Source organism: Patagioenas fasciata, chromosome 15, assembly GCF_037038585.1.
Source record: "Patagioenas fasciata isolate bPatFas1 chromosome 15, bPatFas1.hap1, whole genome shotgun sequence".
In the NCBI taxonomy this organism is placed as follows: Eukaryota; Metazoa; Chordata; class Aves; order Columbiformes; family Columbidae; genus Patagioenas; species Patagioenas fasciata.
In genome coordinates, this window is record NC_092534.1 from 3,783,757 (window position 1) to 3,809,506 (window position 25,750).

The window sequence follows — 25,750 nt, forward strand, 5'->3', positions numbered from 1 at the left end:
GCAGCTTCTGGGCAAATATTCCCAGTGGAAAGGTCATGAACCAGAATTAATTAGGTCCATAGAATCCACTAAACAAAAACTCTTAAAATGTATGGCAAATGTGAAATACAAGGGACTACCCAGCTTTTAATGATACTGGGGTTTGATACTACAAAGAGAAATTTTATTAACATAAGGAAAAGTGCTTTAAGCAAAGACTGTAAATTTATGGCCCACAGATACAGAAGAGAGAAAATGTGTAAATATTATGTATCTGAATGAATTTTACCATCCTTCACACTATATCTTTCCCACATTACTGCACACACAGCATGTACTCACAGCCAGCAAGCTTCTTCCCTCTGAACCTGCACTGGAAAGTTTTTTTGATGATGCAGTGCTTGCAATTTAATCAGCCATAGCTCTGAGTTTCTGTAGGTGTGACAGAATTTCTTCTGCTACTTTGTGCTGCTTCAGCTAACATCAGATACTTCAAGGCTTCTAACTTATCCACTGCTTTTTGGTTCCTTTCCAGCATAGATTAAGAGTGAAAGGTGTTGAATTGTGCCTTTGTCACTAGCACTTGCAGGTGTACCATGGGGCCCTCTGCTCCACAACATGATCAAGGCAAGGGGGCTACACAGCCCATCGTCTGGATTAGTACTCAGTTTTTGTGAACAAAATTACAACCTAAATTTTGCTCTACTATTGCAAATACCATTATCCCGCAGTCCTTTACAAACCTCTGGATGAAGAACAATTTGGAACTAAACTAAAATTTATTAATGAAATTTTTGTGATTTCCTATTCTTAAGACAAGTATATAGATTACCACATAGTAAGTAACTCCATTATCTTATTTATTAACCTGCACTTCACCAATTAAATGTAAGACTCATTCTGTTTCATAGGGGCAATGCACTTCTGATTTCCTTTGAATAGTCTGCATTCTTTTAGTGACTGCCACACTTTATAGTGCTTGATTGAAACAGCTGCCATACTTGTTTTCCCTGCCACTGTTCATGGTCAAGGATCAGATTTATAAGAGCGTTCCCCTTGTATAAATCCACCTGTGTACAGATGCACACCTACAGCTTACTGTACATACCAGGAATTACAAAACTTCTTTCCAACACGTTGGCAGCAGGAACAGAAAAGGACATGTACTGGTTAGTTAGTGAGGTGGAGCCGGCTGGATGGCTGTGGGGAGGCATAGCTAAGAAACTGCCATTCCCTGCAGGCACGGCAGGGCCTTCCACTTGAAAACAAAAAAAGGCAAAACAAAAGGAGAAAGTTATTTCATTGCTGGAAGTTCAGGGGCCCAAAGAAGAGGTCTCAATAGATACCATAAACCACTTAAATCTGATCAGTTGTGTTTCGGTTTTCCAAAAGCAAGAACAATTCACAAAGCTTTCTGAAATTTACTCAAGTCTTAAAATCTAAACTGGATTTATGAAACTCTGTAGAAAAACACTTTTTTTTTTTTTTCCCAGTAGTTCGCTCTTTTCATTTTCTTCATCCTTCCTGGCCCACCTTCTTCCTAGAAACCTTCAGATGTGTTTAGATGTAAATGATCTTACACACGGATGATTGACAGATAAGACATGACAAGGTCTTACATTGGCTGTACTAAGTTTCCCAAGCACAGTTACCTTAATCTTGTGCAGGCTCAAGGACAATTGAGGACCTTGACTCTCTACTTAGACACGACAGTGCTTGTAAGGATAACTAGTCTGTGTTAGGAGGGTTTCCCAAGGAACAGTCACAAACACCTGAGTGTTAAGAGATGCAACTTCCCTGCAGCACTTGTGTTATTTTTCCAAGAAGACAAACTGGGAGCGACGCTCACGTGCATTGTGTGGTTTCATCTGCTAATCACAAGCTTCTTACAAATCAAGTAAGATACACTTGGTATATTGAACTAGTTTGCTAGTTTCCTTGGTTTTGCCACACCCTTATTCTCAGAGTTGGTTTAACTTTTCTTCCCCCTGCCAGGTCCAGCAGCAACAATTAAGTTTCTATTTAATCACATTCTGCGGTCTAATGTTTTATCAGGAGCTACAAACCTGTGTGAGTTTTGTGCCACTATAGTGTACACCTGGAATGCAAGCTCTTTAAGGTGGGACCTGTTTATGTTCTTTATCGGGAACTGATGTATTATTTTGTTACAGGAATCTCTCATTTTTATTGTGGTATAAAAAGAGACTTCTAAAAGTGTTTTCAGCTTGTATGTAAATCAGCATGTGGAATTCCCATGTGATTTCCTATCCAAGGATTGTTGCGTTGCTACACTCAGATCAGATCAGGTGCTGTTATAGCTAGCCACAAAGAGTCAGGCACATCCAAAGTTTAATTTCCTTCAGTTCCTTTGAACGACTCTCATCCTTGGCTTACCACTCTGAACTTTACCATAGATAGCCTTACACTTCTGAAGAGCTGATGTATGTGCCTATGCAGGGTCATACTGTGACACATTTTATGACAGGTTAAACAAATTCCTGATTTTGTCATGTACCTCGTCTTTCTGTCAATTGGAGTTTTTGTACCCAGTTCTTATAGTATCTTACGTATAGATTCCTTCCCTAGGCACCTTCATTGGGTCAAGCAAGGTAGAGAGAATGATAATACTCTGAGCACTTTCGGGAAAAGGATGGGCACATCTTGCCACAGCCCCTGTTAGCTCTGAGATGACAGTGTACACTGGAATTCAAGCTCTGTAGGGTGAGGCAGTTTTTCTGTTTTGGTTTTGGTTTTCTTTTAAACAGGAACTGATGTGCCATTTCCTTACTGAAAACTTGCATTGTTAGTGTGGCATAAATATAGGCTTTAAAAAGTGCCAAATCTATAAAGGAATTTAAGAAGATAAAAGGTGTCGCACTTAAAAGAGAGTCAAACCCAGGAAATGCCAAACTACGGCCCCAGTCACATTACCCAGCATAAACAAAAGGTGTACACAATAGAAATTATAAAGTTTGGCACCATTCAGTTCTCCATTGTTCTGCTTCCTTCTCTCTGATGGATTTAGAAAAGTTCCGCTGTGCTGCTGATGCTAAGGAAGTTTTCTGTCAGCCAGCAGGACAGTGTGCCTTCCAAGCATACTGTTTGCAGGCTACCACATAGCTGGTCATAAGATGCATGTACTGATGAGAGGGCACGGATTTGGTGCATCATGAATTAGCCAGAGGTGTGTGATAAGAATGTGATTCTACAGTGATTTCCACTCTGCTGGAAGTAGAAACATGAAAATGCACAAAAATGCTGTAACATCAAACCTGCGAGAGCAAACTTTCCCTAGAAGGTAGAGTTCCAATACCTAACACAGGATGAGACTTTGGAACACAACACAATACATGTTCAATAATATTTTCCTATTCAGCCAATAACTTACCCATTTTCTTGTATTTGGGTTCTGAGGCTTCAGAGCAACTCTCTGCAGAGCCTAAGAAGGCTGAAAGAAAAATGGAGACGGTAAGTGATCAAAATTGAACCAGTTTGGTAATTTTAAGTTTCCACCGTGGAAACTTATTTAAACTTTTTAAAGTAGAAGGGGGTGGTAGGAGTTTCAATTCAGCTATTTCAGAACTGTACACGTCTAATATATAAAACATGAATGTGAAAAGCTTCACATTATTTTACTATGTGAAATTTCAATTAGGCTGCAAGATTTTTGTGCCAGTAATCAAAGATTTTTGCTGTTGTGCTCACTATTAAAGAGGGAATTATTCAGCTAATGCTTGCTAAGCTATAGGTACACTGAAAACAAAGTTAACATTGTCACACAGATGATTAAAAAAGGGAAGAAACATGACATGCTTAATGTCATGTTAGAGGAAAAAAAAAATCTGTGAATTGTAAAGAATGTGCTTGGGGGAGTTGTTCTCACTTCCAGCCCAAACAGGATAAGCAAAATCAGGAGAAGCACATCTGGTTGTATCAGTGAAGAACTACATGAGAGATGCACTGAGGCTGTGTTAAAACCAAAGCACCATAATGCAGATTTAGGATTCAAACACTACAGCCTTTCAAACTCTCACTGTTTTTCACTTACGTCGTTTGTGACATTTCTGCATCTTTATGTCAGTAAATTTCTCTGTGTTTTCAGCAGTAATTTCATCCCAAATAAGGTTCCCTGCTAAAAAACATGAAATATTGCCAAATGTCAACCTTTGTTATCCTAGAAAAATTACAGAAAGAGGTAAAAGCAAGAGAAACACACCAACAGGCAAAGATGAAATATGTTCCAAACAAAAGATGAAAAAAAATAATGCGATAAAACACATATCCACATCATTAAGATTTAGAAAGCCCACTGAGCTATGAATACAGATTCTGTCACCCAGTCTTAGTTTCTGAATGGCAAAATATTAATCTACTGTCACCAATTCAGTGGTTAATAAAACATCAGTGCTTCTCAATGCTCTAATGATGGGCAAAGGATAAAACATCACAGCATAAAGTTACTTATTTTTATATGAAAAGGGTTAGTTTCTAAGAGACAGAGTAAGGGGTTCTCAACAGATTTTATATTTTGTTTTGTAAGAACTGTGAAGTTATCCATACCATTCTTCTACTGCAAATACTTAAGTATTGTATCTTGTTTCCTTTAAAACCAATATAAATTTTGTCATTAGGTGCAAAAACCCTCAAATTCTAAACACACCAGGGAGCAAGAAAAAGCATTTTAGAAGTCAGAATTGTCCTGAGTAAGGACTGACCTTTGGTAAGTTGTTCCAAATTTCCTTGCCCAAACATAAAACAGGGTATATACAGATTCTGTGAATTTTTCTGATTCTACACATTTCCCAATGGCCAAATATTAATATATATATTCTGAAATAGCAAACAGCTGCATTTATGCCACTACCAAAACAATGATTTTATACCAGAAGTCAAGCAATTATCTCTGGTCAAGCACCAAAAGAAGGAATCATTTACTATGGGTGTATTATACAAGTGCTGCAGTGACGAGGGAGAGAAGTGAAATTTGACATGCTTCCTCAGGCAGGTCTGTGCATCCTGGACAGAAATAAGTGTGCAGGAACTCCATTTATACACATGCAAGGTTCTCTGGGTGGGTCAGATTTAATGAACTTACATATATCATCCATGCTGTGCTCAGAAAGAGTCTGATGCTAATTGAGGGCACATACTGTACTAGGCAGTTATGCTATGCATGCACTATGGCCATGCTGAAGTGATCAGAAATAAAATTGCCATCTTTGAGAAAAGGCTGCAAAAATACAGAGAATCCTCAACATTTGCCAAGAAAATCCTGGGACACAGTTCCCAGGGGAAAAAAGAGGGATACCAGATGTATAGAAACTTTACTGGTGTCTGATTTTTGGGGGTGAAGTACAGTGCAGATGTTAGCCAGAACACACTCAAGGAGAAAATTCAAATTTGCCACATAAATCTCACCAAAAGCATCTTCTATCAGCTTCTCCTGATGATCTTTGAGCACATATTCTGCTAATTCAGCTAGCAAGAAGGAAAAAGAAAAAGGAACACAGTAATGACACAGTGAATTTCACAGCCAAGCTCTTCGAAGCTTACCATCATTAACAGAATTCTGCAGTACAAATGAAACTGAAGAGTTAAATTAAGTTTTTCTTGTAAATTGTTCAGGAAATAAAGAACATGAGAAAGGAGAAGTTGAGACAGGAAGTATTAAGCAGAAGGAGCCATTAATAGAGAGATTTTCCCCCAAGAACCACAAGCTACTGTTCATCTGTTTCCCCACCATACACAGGTTTAGGTACTCTGGCTAGATGGACCAGCCACTTGAGTATATGACACTGGTTTACATTGAAAATGGAATTTGTAAGAAATAGCTATAGCAAGCGATTGGAAAACAATGATTTAAAAAACAAAAATTGCTTTCATACCTATTCTTGCGTAGGCGTCTCTAGTGTTGGAACAGAGATACAATTCATCCCCATTTTCACCATTTTCCAGTGCATATGGGAAATCCATATTATTAACCTGATCATTATTGTTGGCATCAACTTCAGGATCTAGAATTAAAAAGGAGTACACATCAGCTCAATGAATGCCACAAGCAAGGAGTTAAAAAAAACAGATAGCAGGACACACAGAAAAGGCAGACTGGTTACTTCAGTGCAAGGTTTTGGCTCTTCGTTGTGTGTTGGCTAAACAGGAACAGAACAGAACTCTCAGTAATTTATAGTCACCCAGACATCAACACTCCTCTTTTGCTAAACACTGAGACATTATTTCTCCTAGTAAATAAAACAGCTCCAGAATCTGTTCTATGACACTAAGGCCTACACACATGGCCCGGATTCATCCATACTATTAAACCTTCTCATTCTTTAGGCCACGGCGGTACCATCCAAACTCCTGTTCAGAATGATGCTGGGTGCACACTAACCCCTGAACTGCAGTTACAAATTCCCTGTGAAGCTGCTAGTTGGCCAAGGCCAAACACACACCCAGGACCACAGTAATGTCTTCACAGCAGAGATGTTCAGTTTCCAGTTACTGGCACCATGTCCTGACAGTGTTCAATTTATCACTATCACCTCAGACACTGCTAAGGCTTGAAAGCACATTCAAATTAGTGAAACATCTCTGATATGACAAGTCAGCCCTTGATCCCTAATTCATCCTGCTTTCAGTCACTGAGCAGTGAGGCCACAGGAGTGAAGAAACGCTCCTGCGGGTGTTACTAGCAGTCAGAAGTTGAGAAAGCAAAGCTCAGCCTGGAAAATAATTAATCACAAAGATGATTCCAGATTCTGGCGCTCAGTTCTCCACCGATTTGCCCATGTATCTGCTGACGCTGGTCACTCATGAAAGCAACAAGGATGTGAAGTGGTATCCTCCAATTTGGTATTGTTTTACACCTGTTGGGCACAGAGCTATAGGACTTCAAACCTGGCGTACATCTGTTCTTCTCATTTCATTGCCACTTCCAACCCACAGTCCTGCTTATTTCTTTAAAATGAGCTCAGCTATTGCTCCACAACACAGCCAGCAGCACAGATACACTTTCATACTTTTATGCTAGCAGACTCAGGGGGAGCAGAATGTTCCCAAACCTTCACACAAATGCAGGAGCAGAAAGTTTGAAAGCCAGGGCAACATCCTAATATGATTATCTGCAGGAACTTACGTACGAGAACCTATCATCTTTACACCCTGGCCGTTCTGCTTTCTCCCCTGTCACAGAATCACAGAATCACAGAATCATTGGTCTGTGCCCCCAGAAGTTGTAAAACAGCACCTGGCAGTGAAAGTCCATTGTGTTGGTGCCTTAGGATCTCAGAAAGCTCTAGAAATGCTAGTTTGTTTGCAGACTGGCTTCATCACAAACTCATTGAAAAGTCTCCCTTTTGCAAAGCTTTTGGCTTGAAACTATAAGTGTTGACAATTACACTTGACCAGCTTACAACAGAAACGTTTGCAAATAAATTACTTCCATGAATGATATCCAAATCAAACACATTAGCCTCACACCTTGATGAGGGACAGTGCAGGAAGTTGTAAATATGTACAGTTTAAAAAAAATGATCGTTTCTGTAAGCAGTCACTGTTATACATACAGATACAAAGTTATCATGTTGTGAGACCAGATGTCTGCTGAATTTAGACCAGCCACCATGATAAACTGCCATTATATGGCTATGTAATTGAGAGGAGACAGTAATAACTCACGGCATGATGACTAAACTGATCAAGTATTTTTTTAGTGTTTTACTAACCTACAGAGAAGACATCATCTTCATTTCCAGATGACTTTGGATCAAGGACAGTATATAGATGCAACGGATCGATGTCACTGTGCAGCAAATCAAGACAGCCATTCTCAGACAGAAGTGCTGAATCCATGATTTGTCCCTTGCTGTCTGAAATCAAATTGTAAAACAGTTAGCTATGACAAAGCCACAGATTTTGTCAACCAAAACTACAAGTCTTGCACTGTGGCTTTCTGTTGACATGACATTGAGATCTGATGGCTGTGGAACCGGTATTGCTTACCAAGTCTTTGCATTGAGTTATAACCCTGAGCTACTTAAATTTATAGATCCAGATACAGCTTGCAATTAGACTTACCTATTTTTCACTCCAATCAGGGCAGTGGGTACTGCAGTCTGACCACCTGGACTAAAAACATCAAATATTGAATAAATCACAACTCCATGAGAAGACAGCAGTGAACAGGATGGAAGAAGAATCCCGTTCTTTACTGTCAGGACAACTTCTTCTCAGGGAAAGGAGCTTCTGGCTGGAATGCTACACCCAGTTCATAAGCCCTGGAGATGGCACTAGGAGACATCTCCTCTGCACAAGAAGGAACAGTGAAAGGTAGAACACTTATTTTATATCATTCTTTCTCAAACCATCTGGTTGTTCGCGTACAAAATGGCATGGTCACCTTGGGAATTAGTTTCTGGTAAAAGGGCACTCACTGACATTTTGGAATCTATCACACTGATTTTGTAGTCAATTTTCTCTCACCCTCAGAACTCATATGTGTTCCTACTCATGAGCTGGGAATCAGCACAGCCTTCCAAGCAGAGTGCCATACAGTACCAGATAAATTTGACTGATCCAGTGTGCTCCCTGCCCCAGCCACCCACGCTTAAATGAGAACCGCTTAGATTGCTCTAGCTGTCTTTCTTCATAAAGTTTATCTCTTCCTCCACCTCTTTTAAAATCCCTTCTATTTCCTTCCAGTTACTGCAGTAGGCACTAGAATAAACACAGACATTCTTCCTGGATATTCTGCAGGTAGTGGAATAACACTACTTGTTGCTTATTCATTGTCTTTATTAAACTATCTGAAAACCAAATATTTGCTCCTCAGTGTTTACAGATCACTGATAGGAATGGCAACCGGGCTGGCAATCCAAGTGATTTACTCCACCATAGTACTGAGATGCCAGCATGAAATGAATAACCAGCAACATTTCCAGACCACATGCTGTTAAAATAGATGTCCATACACCACAGCCATGAAAAGTTTCAGCTTGGCATCAAGTAGCATCCTTTGCAACGAAGGACAGCTGTAACATGCTCTAGATGTTCTGCCTGTAGCAGAATGTTCTTGCTGTCCCCAGCTACACGTCTGATCCCTGAGGTATGCAAATGTGGAGCAACCTGCTGTACCATCAACTCTACCTGCAACACAGAAAAAGAAACACAGCTACCACTGCAGCTCTGCTGAGAGAGGCAGAGCAGCCCTGGTCACGTGTTACCATGTGCTGCTTTGTTATAAATGAATCTTCATTTCTCTTACCCCTCTGTGGGGCTGTCCCTGTGAATGGCTGAGAAACGGCATCTCTGCCTTCTGCTGCAGAAGACACCAGAGTCTAGAGCCAGAATTCAGAAGAGCGGGTGGACACAGTGAGGTCCCACAAGTAGGAATAGCCTACACTCAGGTAGTTCTCCTTGTTCAGGTTGTGTGACCTCGTTACATTACCAAAATAATAAAAAATTCAAATTGTTGCTTGCTGTGCTAAAAATGAATAGCAGAAGTTGACAAACCTGCCTGAGAAACAAGAATGAGGTTATAAACACACCAGATTAAGTTTTCAGTTTGTTGCATCATTTTGCTTTGCAACTTGCTTTGTTGAATTAATGTAAAATCTAAACAAAGTTTGGCCTTTCAGGATGCCAGGTTGCCAGAGTTTGCGAATAATGCTGTAGAAGCATTACCTCTGGGTCAATATAATTTTGGGGTTAGAGAAAAAGAAGTAATTGGGCAGAAGCCATAACAGGAATGCAAGTTCAGTGATTAGTAAACTGCTTGATTACAGCAGACAAAGCAAAGGGCAAGTCCTATGGAAAGAGACTAAGTAAGACTACTTAATCATCATGGAAATACTAAGCTTCAATGAAGTCATAGTCGTAAGAGCTTCTGTTGCTTTCAACCTTTCTTTCAATAGCATTTCCCTGTGGATAAATATGTAAGTAATGCAAAATACTTTTCAGCTACCATGGTCAATAAGTCAGGAAGCAACCAAGAGGAAGTCTCACCAGTGCCAAGACAGGCCAGAGAGCTGAAAATCTGAATGTAAAAGGTGCTATGACCCAGGAACACAGGAGTGAGAGCAACACAGTCTTCTCCATTGGGAAGAATGAAGATTGCCACCCTTTCAAGAATGAAAAACTCGATTACTTGTCTTTTTTGTTTCATCAGTTTGAATGGCCCTCAGTTTACCCTCTTATTTTCTTCATTGCTTTGGTTTTGACACAGATCTATACATAGCTGTCTTTCTATTAACTACACTGGATTGAGTTTTTGCAAGATGAAAACTTTCACACTGAGAGAGCCAAAGGCAAGGAGAATTCGACCTCAGTGTCATCGAGGGTTTGCTGGGTGTTGTAACTGAAGCACACAAACTGAAACCAGACATTACCAAGCTTGTTTACAACTGCAATTCCTTTCCCAGAGCTTCCCCTTTTTCCTCACAGCATCCCAGCAATCCCCTATCCGAGACTAAAGATGAATAAGCTCTGCACTGCTCAGCACTTTCTCTGTTGTTTCATACATGATTTTAAGTTAGTTTACTGACAATACATTCCCTTTGGGGTCCCACACAGTGCTGCCTAACTGGGTGTTTGGCACATTTTCACATCAGAGGACTAAAAAAATCTCCAAATAATTTCAGTGTTTGGGCTGTGAACGCTAGAGCCAGTTCTCGGGGGGAGGAAGCTGAACCCCGCATGGACCTCCAGGATGAAGGATCGAAGTCCCCGAGGACACAGGTGCCCTCCCTTGCAGCACAAAGCGCATGTGCTGGGCAGGGCAAGGCAGGATGCACTGCGAATGTATGGCCATGCCATTCAGAAAGTTCAGCCCTTTCTTGTTTGAACACTGGTTAAGACAGATTTCTTTCTTTCTATCTTTGAATAAGACCTTTCAGCAGATTATACACTCCAGCTGCATCACTGTACTCCGTATAGTTCCCTTTGCTTTACCTGTGCAATGATTCATTGCGCACCTGCATCAGCAAGGGCTCTACCTGGGATGCGCCTGGTTTTGCTCCGTATTCTTCATATACAGCACAACAATATGATTCACTTCTAAGACTCTCAATGTTTGTTTTTTTTTTTCAGGACTCTTTTCAGAGGCCAAGTGATATCATATGAATTACAAATGCTGGACAAGCAGTAAAAAAATTAGTGAACATCACTGTACCAGGAAAAATAATCCAGTTAAAGAAGGAGCAGGTGTTCACTTAGATCACATACAAGGCTTAAGAGTTAGATGGGGCATTTTTAACTTCTGAAGATAAGGGAGGTGGTTGTGATTTATCATTTTGCCCCAGTAATTTTATTTTTATATATGTCTTATATTTTAAAGGAACGACATGTTGAAGACTCCAGGTAACGGGGTCTACTACTAAATAAAAATCAGATGGTATCTGAAAGAATGGAGAAGGATCATACAGACAATAATGGAGCATTTATTCAAAAAATAAGGTGGATGCTTCTGAGAAGATTTGTTACAGGGTTTCCTTCCCAAAACCTTGTTGACATCTGCTCTGACAGCTAATAAAATAATCTCCCACATGAGTACACAGGTTAAGAAAGCGAAACTATGTAAAGTCATTCCAGGAACAGAGGAAATCCCCTCACAATTTTATTTTTGTACCAGTTTAGGAAGCTGAGGACAATTCATAAAAAAGAATAGTAGTGCCATGCAAATCACACATTTCTTAACCAGAAGATGACATAACATTACAGCTCCAAGTCTCAGATTACAGAAAAATAAGAGAGTGGACTGCTGTAAAGACAGGAGGTTGAAAAATTAAACAGCAACACCCCAGACCCATTAAGGGCTACATGTGAATCTGAGTAAAGCACGCTGACAAAAACCAGGTTATATCAAACTCTAAATAAGGAGTCCAGCGACACACTGGTACTCTGAGCTAAAAGCTCATTATCAGCAGCCACAATCTTAAAGCCTTTTTTAAAATTTTTAAACAACTTTAGAGATTCTTCTCTCTTCTTTGCATCCCCCAGAGGTTATGTCACTGTGTACAGCACACATACCAGCAGGACGTCCCCTCTGTGCTATGGTCACCTGTCTCCCTTTCCTCTCCCCAAATCCATCACCAACAATTCCTCCGCTCCACAGGCATCAAACAGATTTTCCTTTCAGAGACGGTCTGATTATTGTAAACTGTGAGTAATGATGGTCAATTTATATTTAGCTTTGAAGGTTTTAGTTTCTATTTCAGATCCATGAAAGGCTTATACATCTGGAAGCCAGTTTAACTTTTCCCATGGCATTACTTGATTTTACAAAAGATGTTACTTTTACCGACAGTCTTTATCTTGCCGATGGAGTGGTGTGTTACTTTCCATGGGCTTTATAGTCTAAAAAGGCAGAACAGAGATGATGCTTGAAAAAAAGCTGCTCTATATTCTGCCACATTCCTATTAGAGATGAGCTTAAAGAAGTTTTAAAAAGTATGAATATCAGGTAAAAAGAGCTTCTGCCTTTCGATGAGCTTAGCTGGATACTGATCAACACAATAGATAGAAGAAACGTCACTGGCCTTGTGCTGGAGACAGCCGAGTTCAGGCAGACTCATAACGTGCTGTCCTGCAGGTGTCAGAGTTGTGATTTGAGAGCAGAATTTGCCTTTTCAGATTCTGTATCGCCTGGTTTATCACAGCTGTGCCCGGCTCTCCCATCCCAGCAGCCACATGAAATAAAGGAGACACCTTGCCTATAAGCTTTTTTGGCAGAAAAAGTACATTTGCGCACAGACTTTTTTCAAGACAGTATCTCAGCGCTCCTAAATTGGAAAGTAAAGCCAGAAAAAGTAAAGCCAGCGAAAAAACTGGAAATAAGCCAATTTCTTCTACCAATCCTTACTTTCACTTTCTATTGGAGGAAACATTTATACAAAAAGCAAGTACGTTTTTAGCAAAGCCTGAAATAAACTCCAGCAACCTTTTGAGCAAATAACACAGCTAGCCACAAAACAAAATTGTTAAAAATTCTCCAAAATTTCATCTGCATTCAGACTTCATCCTACCACTATTTCAAGCAATACAAGTCTGGATACTGACACATTATAGTTACCAATATCTGCAAAAGATAAGATGCATTTCCCATGAAAAAAGCACTGCATTCAAGAGTTGAAGAAAAACTGACCTTAGATAGCTGGACAGTTGCTGCTCTGTCACTCTTGATCCAGAACCCAAAAGTGAGAAGAGCTGCTATCACTGCCCAGGGCTTATAGAAAGTGACACCAGAAAGGAGGAAATGAGCCAGACCGGTTGCTACAGAAAAGTTAAAGTCTTGGGGAATTCCAAGGAGGAAAATTAAGAGGAACCTCCCTTCTAGCAAGTCCTGTATAGTAAACACGCTTACCTATACTGGTTGATTCACGACTAAGAAGAGCTTGCACTTTTCACGAGTTATGAACAGATTGATACATTCTGTTGGAAGCCGAAATTGGATGAGAGGTGACGGTTACAATTTCTGGTGCTCTCCAGAATTCTTCCTTTCCTTTTTTATTCCAGTTGCAATCTGTCCCAAAGCCATGCTTTCAAACAGTCCATCATTACGAATAAAGCAAGAAGCATGCAGACACTCTTACCTCGCAGGTCCCTTCAGTATAACAAAAGTGAAAGTGTTTCTTTCACATGTTCACAGGCTCTACCAATACAAAAATTACTTTGGCATCTTGTCCAAGCGTCTCTTGCCATTGGCTCAAAATGATGAGTAGGATGTTCCATGCGACAGGAGTTTGTAAACCTTGTCTGGCTTACACATGGTGTTCAGGGTTTGCTTGTAGCAGCATCTGACAGATTGTTTATTCATTTCACCACCCTGCCAGCACCTACCTGGCGTAAGATAAGCAAACTTTTGAAAACCAACTTCATTCATGAGTGTTCCTACCATGATGCCTCTATCTGCTGCTGTGTGGCTTCGCAAGCTTATTTGCCTATTTTTCTATTTCTTACCATGCATAGACCTACACAAATTAGAAATTAATTATGAAAGAGAATATATTCCCAAGTGAGCAAATGCTTTTTGTAGCATTATTCCATTGGCTATGGCTTATACCAAAAGTTCCACCAGAGTCTGTAGGAAGTGCAATTTGATGAAGTCAACGACATACAGGACTTGCTGCTTCAGTAAGGCAAGTTTTTAATCAGCTGCTCAGTAACAAATGGCTTCTGCACAAGGCAGCAGGTGCTATAAGCAAAGCAGCTGCTGACCTGCGTAAGCCTCTTCTCTTTGCAGCGGAGATGCACTTCCACCAGGTTCCATGGGAACGTGCTCACTGAGAAAAGATAAAGCTGTTTCCCTCCTGGGAGCAGCTGATCTGTTCCCAGGGAGCCCAGCCTGCGATGCACAACAGCAGCCGCTTCGAGCTCTCTAACCCACCAGGGACCTGTGTTCCTGGAATTCCTCTATGCACATCAGAAGAAAAGCAACCTCTCAGTATAACAGCATTCAGAGCAGAAAATAATGAAAGGCTGCACAACTACAGGTTTTGTATTTTAGTGCTCTGTTTTGATAGGACAATAATACAATCACTGCACGAGAAATCCCTACAAAATTTAAGAGGTTTATTTGTGAGCCCCATTGTAACGTGCAGCACAACCCCACAAGGTATAAGCTCCTTTGCCAGCCCTGCAGCCAGATTTCTTTACCAGCTCTGAGGCTGAGCAGAAAGGAATTGCTGGAGCAAATGAGAGTACTGGCTCATCTAGTGCCTAGTCTATAAAGATGGGCTTAGAGGGAAAACGAGAGGCTGTGAGGCAGCTCGAAACAGCCTAAGGCTCTCAGGTCACCATCAGCTTCTTTGCTTGGGTGTTTGTTGCAAAAGGAGGGAGCCGAACAGGTTGGTTAGTATCGAAGCAGAGCAAAACAGATGTCAACAGTGCACTTTGCAAGAGGGAGAAAGCTGGGGCTTTTTTTGTCCAGAAATTGTAAAGATCTGTTTTGTGGTAGAGGAAATAGTTGCAAAACTATTAAGTAACAAGTGAGAAACCTGCTGCTATCAGTCTGTTCCTGACCTGAGTTTTCTTTGCAAGGGTTCTCCAGAGTGAAACAATGATTGAATGTAAGGCTGAAAAATTAACAAATTTCAAAAAGAAAGTAATAAAATAACTTGTTTCAAAGGAACCTGAAGCCTCTGATACAATTTGAGTCATTTCCTGGTGAATTAATGTATTTGAAACCACTTTTTTTAAGCCCATCTCTACTACAAAATCTAGAGAACAGTGGCAAGAGTTGAACATGTGATGGATGAAAACCAATGCTGCTTCTGAGGCACTTCAGCTTCCCTCTGTCATGTCCCAAATGTATGCAGGCTTTGTGACAGAGATACAGAGTCAGGCGTGACAGGATCAGAATCCCTGAATGGAGATTTTAGGTGCTACCATTAAAAAAATGAGCAGGAGCAGATATATTTTCAAGCATTTCAGAGACTTAATTTAAAATAGAAGCCAGACTGTATATACTCCCAGTATAAGTGACACTGGGCCACTTGCTATGATATTCTACAGTTAAAATATGAATTCTTGGCATTAATTTGAACGCATGTAATAATAGAGCTAAAATCTTCCAGGTCAGCATTTTGTACTCTCATAAACTACCTCAATTTTCTTCTCCAGCCTTTCCCCTTGAACTTTCACCCATGCCTTGAGAAGTGATGTCCAATACTATATTTTAGGAGAGGAAAAAATTCATACCCCTGACCACGTTCCATCAGTTTTGCAGGACTACCCCAATATTCTACTACGCTTTCTTTTACTCTCCTTTTACAGTTGCTTGGCTTTGTAAAAAAAAATTCTGAATGCTGTAATTTAAGCTGTGGTTCTGTCATTTTACTAAGGATGGACAGTGTCAGGATTGTCCCAGAACTATCCCTGTTCTCCAACATACACATTAATCCTCTGGTGGGTCAGACTGAAAAGAGAGTTTACTGCCTCAGAATTATAAGGTATTTTAAGGTATTATCAGGTATTTTTATCTCTCCTGCCGCTCACTAAAAACCTCAAAACTCCTGAATCCAGCCTCATAAGTCATTAAGTACTTCCCCTGCTTGAACCTCTTGCAGACAGTGTAATTTTGTTGCTTGTAGACATCTGGAATCTAAAATTAAGAATATTCCTCCCATATACGATTGAAAAAGATAAAAGATTTCCCTCCATCAATTGCCAGCACATGCTGCGAACAAATACTACTCAGAGTGTCAATGGCCGGCATGTCCATTGTGAAAAACTGACCTTATCATGGTCTCTTTAATCTACTCTGCATTTCTGGTTGTGCAAAAGGTGGCAAAGAACAAGCTTCATTATGGCCTGGCTATGAAAATGGGTATCTGTAGCTACTCTGGATGGGTGGATCTCTTCTTAGCGGCTCTTGCATTACACTCCGCTCTCTTCTGTTCCCCACTTGCTCTCCAGTGATGCACTTTGCACTGTGCCACAATGCAATCTCAAATGCAATAAACAAAAGTAAATCTTTAACAAAGCAAAAAACCAAACAAAAAAATCTGATTTACCAGAAATGTACTTGCTTCCTGTTGGCTCATTATCTGTCACGTTTTGAGGCTTACTGCCACAGAGGTTTAAACAACACAGGGGAACCAAAGCAGTCAAGTAGAGGTCCCATTTTTCCACAAATGTCAGAGATATCTTCCTTGCGAGGTCCTCTCTGTCTTTTTCATGGAGCAAGGCTTGATGGTACTCCTTGGATATCACATCTTCTTTCAGCATGAGGTTAAGCAATGCGTGCTCATCAGAAGCTGTAGCAGCTGAAAGAATCTTCCTTACTCTAGGCAGGATCTCCTTAAAGAGATTCATAGCTGCATCTGAAGACGTTAGAAGGACGTCTGAGCAAAATCTGAACTGTTTCAATAAAATAAAATAAAAAAATTCCACTCAGTCAGCATCAAAAAGATGAAGTGAAAAAGAAAAAAAGTTAAGAGACTTTGGCCTGCAATAGCAGAGTTATTTCCTCATTTGATTAAGCCTTTAAATAACGTTTCCAACAACAAATAACTTCTTGATGAAATGACACAACAGCACAATTCCTCAGAAAACACATTTTTCCAATCAACATGGTCATCTGAAAAAATAATTTAAAAATGTATTTATCCCATGAAAGAAGGATTGCCATAGGTCGAGCTTTATCTCCTGGCCAAGGTGGAGTGTGGGTCCAGCAGTGGGCCCAGCAAGGTCATTGCTGAATCCAGAAGCTTCAGCACAAAATGCATCCTCTGCAAGAGGGATAGGTTTAAAACTTGGAGACTCCAGTGCAAGGTTAGACATTACACTGTGACCAAATTCTACTTTCACTAAGTCATACGGGTTAGAATCTCGGTGAAAACTTTGGGGTAAAAATTCCTCTCATATCTGGCTCTGTTTTCTGCCATACCTGAATTTATTAGGAAGAAAAATAATAACTAGAAAACAAGCTTGGCCTGACTTCTTAGCCATATATTCTTATTCAAAGTTAACATATTTATACTCCAAGCGGCAGACACTTTCAGTTAAATTCCTTAAAGGGAAGAGTTGTTTAAGTCCCCAGTTTAAATAAGTAGCAAATCTTCTATACTGCCAAACACAATGTTAAAATACAGCTCCAAACCTATGACAACCTGAGCCACAATTCAGCTCAAAACTATTCAGAAGTCTTTTTTAAGATTGCCATCTTGAGTCATTTCTTGTTCTTCTGTTGTAGAGCTCAGGACCGGACAATGTCTAATTAGGGCACTTCAAAGACTTCTTAATGCAATCACCTTTGTCTCAACAACAATTTCTAACAGGGAGTAAAATAAAGAATGAGTGCCTTCAGACTGGATATCTTCAAAATTTTCAGTGAGAGCAGAGTAAAAGGAACAGAACAAATTATCTCAATCAGATCAATAAAATGCATATCTAGAAGTAGAGTATTTTTTATTGTTAAGAGTGCAAAGATCATTAACCAGTCTTGTATATTGTGACTGCCTGCATAACACAGAATAAATCCATAAAGTCAACATGAAAAGGAAGAGTATCACTAATTACTAGAACTTTAATGTATTTAAGAGAAGCACCTCTGAGCCAAATATGAACATCGGTCATGTTGTCATAAAAAATAAGGTATATCATTTATGAGCTGGGTTAACTAGATTCTAATAACTTGGTTCTTATTCATAGTAGATACATCTGCTAACAACAGTTTGTTAAAGATACAAAGTAAACAACTGGTTTTGCTGCAATATTTAAAATACTGTAAATTAATTTTCTCACCTTTACAACCTTTTAAAGGCAATATGTTTCACATTTCCAGGTGTTTGATCATGAAAACGTGTTTTATGAGACCCAAATATATTAAAAAAAATAAAATCTAAAATTAAACAGATTCTATCCAGTGCTTGCTAATGCTGATTTATTTTCCTTATGCCTATTTCAAACTTTCTACCTAATGCTTTGTACAAGGATTTGCAGCAGCTTGTGTTTAGGCATTTTTACTGTTTGGGGAAGAAAACTTCAGGGTTTCAGAACAGTAGCAAAAGCATTATAAAGATGGTAGTGGCTAAATAAACAGTAATCCAACTACTAACAATTTGCTTTACACAACAGTTATTCTCAGCTTTGTTTTTAGATACCTGGCTCTTACAGCAGAACCTACAGCCTTGAAATAATTACTGGGGCAAAATTTCAAGGGCTCTCTGGGAGCTTACGGATGGGAAGTTTAAAATCCAGTCTGGTACACGGCTGCCTGAACAAGCCTGTAGGCTGAGTATGGGATAACTATTCAAATATAATCTAAATATTTTTCTCTTTATTTGCTATGAGGTTTTACTACCTTGAATATTGCCAGGATTTCTTTTCACCATCAGACACACTTGAAAGTAGAGAAATAATCCCACCTAGTAAGAAAAAACACACTGCAAGGAACTTACTAAATCTTTATAAAATGTTCAAGTACAGTACTGCAAACTCTGGTTAAGATCAAAAATAGCTTTGTAGAATAACAAGAATTTGCTGCGCTTTCCAAACGTTCATGTTTATGTTCAATATCAGGGAATGTATGCAAAATACTGGAAAAATAAGCTCTCTCATTACCCAGTAGTATTGGTTTGACTTGCAGTGCAGGTAGGTAACAACTTTTAGTGTAACTATATAAATGGAAACCGAGAAAAGCAAAATAATTTATTTTCCTTATGGAAGAGCAAATCCCTTGGATCTTTCATGAGTATTCTTCTTTCGCTCAGAATTTGTCTTTTACATAGATTTTCTTTTAAAGGTGCTGCCCACATTGACCCCCAAAAACCTGAAGAAACACTAGTTTCATTGAAGTGTGAGTAGGAATAAGCTCCAACTCATTCAGAGGAGCGTTGCTCCTGGGGCATTACGTGAAAAGGACCGTTTCCCATAGTTTTAGCAGCATAAAACTGCACTCAATAAGGTGCCTCCACTTGTACGTTCCCACCTTGTGGTGCAGAAAACATGCTGAAGGAAGCCAAGCATTTGCCTTGCAGAAAGTTGGGAAACTCTTGCTATCACAGCAAAGCTGAATGAGTTTACCACAGCGTGGGGAAGAGAGGCAGTCTCAACAACAGCTTCTCCTGCAACCTGTGTGCTCTTGAATGGCTTCAACAGATTAAAAGAAAAAAGTATTGTGCCCATTATTTGGCCAGAGAGGTTTTCAGAAACCTTTCTCAGCATCAGCAGCCACATTCAAGGCCTCTCTAGGCAGCAGTTCTCCTCACTGAGTCTCCTTCGTGATGGGAGGTGGAGAGTTCAAGCCACATGAGAAGCTGTGTATTAAAAGAAGAAACTCAATTTAAACTGTAATGCTCAGCAACTCATTGACCTGCTGGACCTTGGCTCTGCAAAAGCCTTGCTCAGTGCTCCAGGGCAGAAGTGTGTTTGACTGTGAGGGGCTATAATAATGTGGGAATAGTAAAATAGTTTATGTGGGCAAAGAACTCCCCTCCACTTGACAGTTACCTCCAGAAGCAGACAAGCAAGTGAGCAAATACCTTGTGATGGGTCATCACAATTGCCATTTAAGCATGAGAAAAGCAGATTTTCTGCAAGTGTTTCCACCTGCCAGTGTGCTCAGGCAAAGCTCACCCTGAGCAGCAGATTATCACCCAAATACAATATTGTTTCTTCTGTTATGTCTAGATTTGAGACACATCAAAAGTGGGATTGGCTTTTCATAGGTGTTAAGATACAAAGATTTCAAGTTGATTCCTGTTTTACTCTTCCCACGGTTTAAGGAATCCTGAAGAATTTTTCAAAAAGATCTGCAAGATCATCATCTGAGAGGACACATGGTTTCTATACAGCTGTCCTCAGCTGTTGCTGGGCTATAGGCAAACACACCAAGCAATACTGTGCTAGGAGTCCTCTGCCTTTGACCACAAAACTGATTGTGTTGTAGCTAAAGCCAAAATAAGGGAAGGGGGTCAGAGTGGCTCAAGCTTTGAAAACTTGATTCAAGTTCTAGTGCTGCTACAGTCCTAATTTGCAATTTTGAGAAAATAATAAAATGTGATTTCTATTTCTCATTTTGTTGCTGCATTCACATGAATAAAAATAAATTTCTTACTATCTTGACACTAGATAAAATCTACTAAGGCTCATGATGTACCCAGATGCCAGGTACTGAAGGACATAACCTGGCCTACATTGGCACACTTTCAGCTGCTTCACTGTCCCCAGGAAAAACCGTGAAATGAATTGCTGAGATCTGAGATTATTTGGATTTCAAAATTAGCCATAGACTTTGGGCAGCAGCATATTTACTTAGAAGTGATACTTCCCCTCAATGCAGAGAAATCAAAAGCACGAGTTCTCCTTTTTAACTTTAACTTTCCTCTTTAAAATGTATCATAGCACAAACAATGTGTGTGAAAAAGAGAACTAACTCAGGCTGTACATTTTTACTATTTGTTGCTTATGCTGCTATTGTTTAGCATTTTCTATAGCTAAGGCATGTCTTTTCCTTTGGACTTTGAGAGGAAGACTACCATGATGATCCTTAAAAAGAGATACAACTGCTGTGAAACATCACTCTTGTCCACTTAAGCTGCATGTCAGTTAAAGGGAATCCTTAGAACAGCCAGTTGTGCGTTGAATACAATTGGAAAGCAGGGAAATTTGTTAATGTCTATGAAAAATTGCTCAAACAGCAGTACATGAATGATATTCAGCCTGGATAGACTGAATCCCCAACAAAAATTCTGGTATGAATCCAATTTATGGACAGAGGGGCTAAGGACACTGACTGCAAAACCAGAGCTTGAAGACAGAGCCAACAGCTCAGACAACATGGAAGGAATTTCAAGGAAGCGCGGTTCATTCATAACACAGCATCTACCGAAACCAACAGGGACTTGGCAGCAGTGTCCACAAGCACTAGAGAATGCTGCCCCCAGTGAATATCTAATGACCAGCCTAGCCCCTGACTTTGCTACATTTGGCAAAGCTGGACTGCAGGAATTTAGTTTGGCCAAATCTTAGAATGGAGACTCTGGTTACTAGAGTGTCTTTCACTGTGCATACACACACAGGATTTCCTACGTAATTCTGCCAAGCTTACAGCTCTTCATGTAAAATCTTTTATATCTATTTAGAAAATTACTTCCTGTAGGAAAGTAAAGGTGTGATATTCTGGAAGATGCTTGAAACACAAAAGGTCTTTCCTTTAGATTGTGGAGTTGTTTTGTTTGGTTGGTTTTGATTTTTTGTTTGTTTGGTTTTCTGTGTGTGTTTTTTCAGGTTTTGTTTGTTGTTTATTTCTCCCCCGCTCGAGCTTGTTTTTAAAACTGTCTGATCAAATCTTTTCCCTGCTTCCTCACCTCAGAATTTGCTGTGCTTCCATCGATGTGTAAAAGTCCTTCAGCACCCTTCCACACCTGCCCTTCCAGTATCGCCTACCCTATTGCTCCCTGAACACCGCGATGAGCCTCGGTGGTACAGCAGGAGCACTGCAGCGGGACATGGCTGGAGCCCACGGGGATGCACTGCAACGCTGCTGCTCACACCGCCAGCTTCTCCAGAACAGGACATTCTCAAGCGAGGTTAGGAACTCAAAAGGTTGAGAATTTCCAATCTAGTAAGTTCAAAAAAAAGTTAGGGCCTCAAATATTTGTGGTCATTCAGAATCTCACAGAACTTCGGACAAGCGTTCTCCGAAGGCTGATGGAGCGAGGCTGGCTGAACAGAAGACCTCTTTGGATGCTGCTTTCAAATCCTGATAGACCGACTCCAAAGGGCATTTCTGCAGAGACGACCTTGGGTTCTACTTTTATTAGGCTGAGATATCAAAGTTTGCTGCCAGTCTGCCATTCAAAGGAATTCTGCTGTTCCTCTAAAATATTGTATTTTAAGAACTCGTAGTCCTTGCATTTTTAGCTTAGTAACATAAATAGTAACAAAATAACAACATCATTTTGCCAGCCCAGCTTGCGCAGTCCAGATTCATTGTCATGCCAAGAGGGCACAGCTACTGCAAAGTTCTCTGTGGAGAATTAGGCAGATATATGAATACAAAGACAAAAAACTGTTTTCAGCAGCCAAGTATCAAATATTTTCTAAACTATCTTTGTGCTGGTAGGCCTACATTTAAAGTATGAATTCCACTATTTTCTTCCTCACTTGAATACCAACAATTCATTGCTTTCACTGACACCAGAATGATTTTACTACGGTACGTGCTACAACTTCCTGGTGGAAAAAACCCTGAAACAACTGAAAATTAGCAAAATATTGCCAGCTTAGCAATATTTTGCTAAAGCACTACTAATTTATAAGCATGCTGTTCTCTTATTATAGTATGTTTACTAGCACAAGGTATTTCATCAGGAAGCCAAGGAGGGTGCTCTGCACGCACACCATGAGCACCAGGACCTGCAGTAACATCCAGTGGCTGCCTGGCTGACAGATGGGGGAAAAGACCCTGAGAAAAGTTCCTACTCCTTCCCTTGGCTTTCAAGAAGTCTGTGAGCATCACAAATGAACAGATCTCTTAGCAGTAGTTTTGGGACAGACAATGCACAACAGCATTCATTTTGTTAACAGAAGGAGTTGTAATTTATCTATAGCTAAGAGCAATTAAAAAAAAAATAATAATATCCTTTCTGTCACCACTACTGGACAGTACACTTGGTATATTGGAGCATGCGACAAGAAAAGCCTGTAATTCCCCTTACACTGAAATAACAGAGCAAGAATGGGAAACAACATACAAACGCAAACCCAAACCAACAAGGAAAACGACGTGTGCAAAACCACAGCCTGTATCGAGTTTCAGAATGATGGAGGCAATACAACTGGGCAAAAATACTACACTGGCAGTTGAAGAAAACATGTATTTTAGGGGCTTCCCTAAAGCATTTCTGATTTTTGTCAACTAAAATGCACACCAGACACAAAAGCTACTGAACTCCACATCAGCCACAGTAGCCCTATCTTTAGTCACTTGAATAACACACGAGTAACTTACCATGGCTTCCATTCCAGTATCTGTGCTGTTATTCTTGTAAGTGCAGACAGTCAACTTGGCACCACTGACACAGTCACATCACCTTCTCCTTCGGGAGCTTGAGGTCCAGGTCTCAGCAGCCCTGCACTGTGGCTTCTGGGCTGCCCTGCCGGGGGAACTCTCAAACCCTCCTGCTGAAGCTGCTCTGCCCTGCAAGGATGAGGGACACACAGTTAGTCCTTTCTCTGAGAAACAAAGAGGTTTGTGTCCTTGCCCTTTTTCCACAGTTTATTTCAGTTTAATTGGTGATTACTTACAGTTTTCATGAATTCAAGCCCGTTCACAGGTGAAACAAATGCTGAGGAGTTGGGCAGAACAGCTTCCATGGGAATAGTTGTGGAGGCTTCAGCACAGCCCAGAGTGACCTCCTGAGCTGGGAGGCTGAGGCTCCTCACCTACCTGGCAGTGGTAGGAATCGTCATCCCTTTTCAAGCACAGACTCCATTGTAAAAGGGGCTCATAGGCCATAGACATGAACCTGGATTTTGGTTTTGCCACAAGAGGCTGGGACCTGATCTCCAGAAGTTCAGAGGTATTGCACAGGGAGCGAGACATCTCCAATAGCACCTGGTATACCATGTGAAGAACAGGCAGTCAACGTGCCAGAGCCCTTCCAAGGCATTTGATGTTCTTGTGGCTCCTGTGGGGGATCCCGCTACCTACAGACCAGTTCCCAGCACCTCTACTTCTTTATATGATTCAGCACAGATTATGTGAATTTTAATCCCTCAGACACCCCTTCAAGTTCTATGTGACTGAGTACAAGGAATTTCAGGGTGCTGAAACTATTCAGGAAACTAGAAAAAAATCTGTTAACAAATTAAGGGAAGATACTATTTGTGGGGTCCTGGTCCCGGTGACAGGTTTTGGTCCTGGTGGTGAATGGCCACACTTGCAGGTCGTAACCTGGTGATTTTATGTCGGTTGGAGGCGGGCAGTGCCCCAGCACACTGCGAGCCTGGTCACAGATGTTGATGGCTGATATCGCTGGAGCTTCCCCTGAACCATTCTTTGAGCTTCAACAATTCACAGTGATCATGCATTTTGCACTTTAACTCACTGTATTTAGGCCTTTACAGCAGGCCCAATTAAGCAAGCAGCATGACCAAACATTTTTCTGTAACAAGCAGGCCATAAACATATTATTTTAGCAAGCAAGCATTGAGACAAATAATTCACAATATCTCAGCCTTCCACACTTGTGCCATGTGTTAAGCACCACCATCCCTCACACATACTCAAACCATATGCTAAGAGCCACTGTCTCTTACACTATTAAACAATAATGCTGTGGAAACAGGGGCCACAGTCTGCTTCACAAAAATCTGCAGGTCAAAAGAACTAAGAAATGTAGGTACAGGTTTCTCACTTCATTGCATCACCGGATCACTTTCTCACTTCTCTTTTCTGTGTTTTGTCTATATTCTACTTTTTTCCTGAGAAAGTTATTGCCTTCACAACCCCCGACACCAGTTTAAAATAAATAAGAACAATAACTGCAAGCAAAACTAGCAAGAGTTGCTTAACCACAGACTCCACAATAAAAGATGAAGTCGACAGTGCCAGTGAAAGCAGTGGTTGAAGAACTGTCCAGCAAGAACCTCAGGGATCTGAACAAGCCTATGTAGATAGTATTGGCAGCAAGGGAAAAAAAAAGTGCTAATGAAAAAGCAGTTCACAGCTTTTATAAGTAACTTCAACTTTTTGCAGAGAAAACAGTAAGAAAAAATAGTACTCAACTTTTCATATTATCCTCCTGTTGTGTAAGTTCTCAACCATTTGGTAACCCTAGGTTCTTTTATTTAATAGGGTTAGATTATTTTTTTTCCCCTCTCGGCAAGCCTATAGAGGACTGGCTTAGTTCGGGAAAGGTACTGGATATTTGCATGTATACAGGCCTTTTAAATTCATATAGCAAAGGAGGGAAGAGAGCCCAAGCACCTGCCACTCTGGGAAACTGATCCTATCCCTGCTTACTGCTGTGGACCTATGAAGTCACTTAAATCAAACTTCTGACAGGTGTCCAAACAGCCCAAGTTCCTTATTTTTGGAGTTCCCTAATGGAGAAATAAGAGCTGATTTGCAGAAGTAACAAGTACCAAGAACTGCAGCCGAGAATGACTGAAGCTTTGAATACATCAAGAGACAGATAAAGCCAAACCCACTAAGAAGTCTGCATCCAAATGCTGGGAAGCAAAGCACCCAAGCCAGGAGAGATGCTGACCTTGCTTTGGCCTGGTTTGCCAGTTCCTAAGTGACCTGAGCAGCCCCAACAGAGAC

The 25,750-nt window shown here is 40.5% G+C and overlaps 2 protein-coding genes across 3 annotated transcripts in view; both read right to left on the reverse strand.

The window, feature by feature from the left end:
* Positions 1 to 25,750, reverse strand: part of CLEC16A (C-type lectin domain containing 16A) — a 164,474-nt gene that overhangs the window by 98,513 nt on the left and 40,211 nt on the right. The gene's annotated exons all lie outside the window — the stretch shown is intronic.
* Positions 1 to 25,750, reverse strand: part of CIITA (class II major histocompatibility complex transactivator) — a 44,131-nt gene that overhangs the window by 15,203 nt on the left and 3,178 nt on the right. For both annotated transcript variants that reach the window (XM_065851170.2, XM_071814977.1), the window contains exons 2-9: positions 23,432 to 23,620; positions 16,488 to 16,833; positions 7,704 to 7,847; positions 5,865 to 5,993; positions 5,398 to 5,457; positions 4,028 to 4,111; positions 3,368 to 3,427; positions 1,088 to 1,237 (exon numbers count right to left, since the gene is read on the reverse strand). In XM_065851170.2, the coding sequence (XP_065707242.2) occupies positions 1,088 to 1,237; positions 3,368 to 3,427; positions 4,028 to 4,111; positions 5,398 to 5,457; positions 5,865 to 5,993; positions 7,704 to 7,847; positions 16,488 to 16,833; positions 23,432 to 23,443 (985 nt within the window). In that variant the 5' untranslated portion in view covers positions 23,444 to 23,620. The remainder of the gene's footprint in view (positions 1 to 1,087; positions 1,238 to 3,367; positions 3,428 to 4,027; positions 4,112 to 5,397; positions 5,458 to 5,864; positions 5,994 to 7,703; positions 7,848 to 16,487; positions 16,834 to 23,431; positions 23,621 to 25,750) is intronic.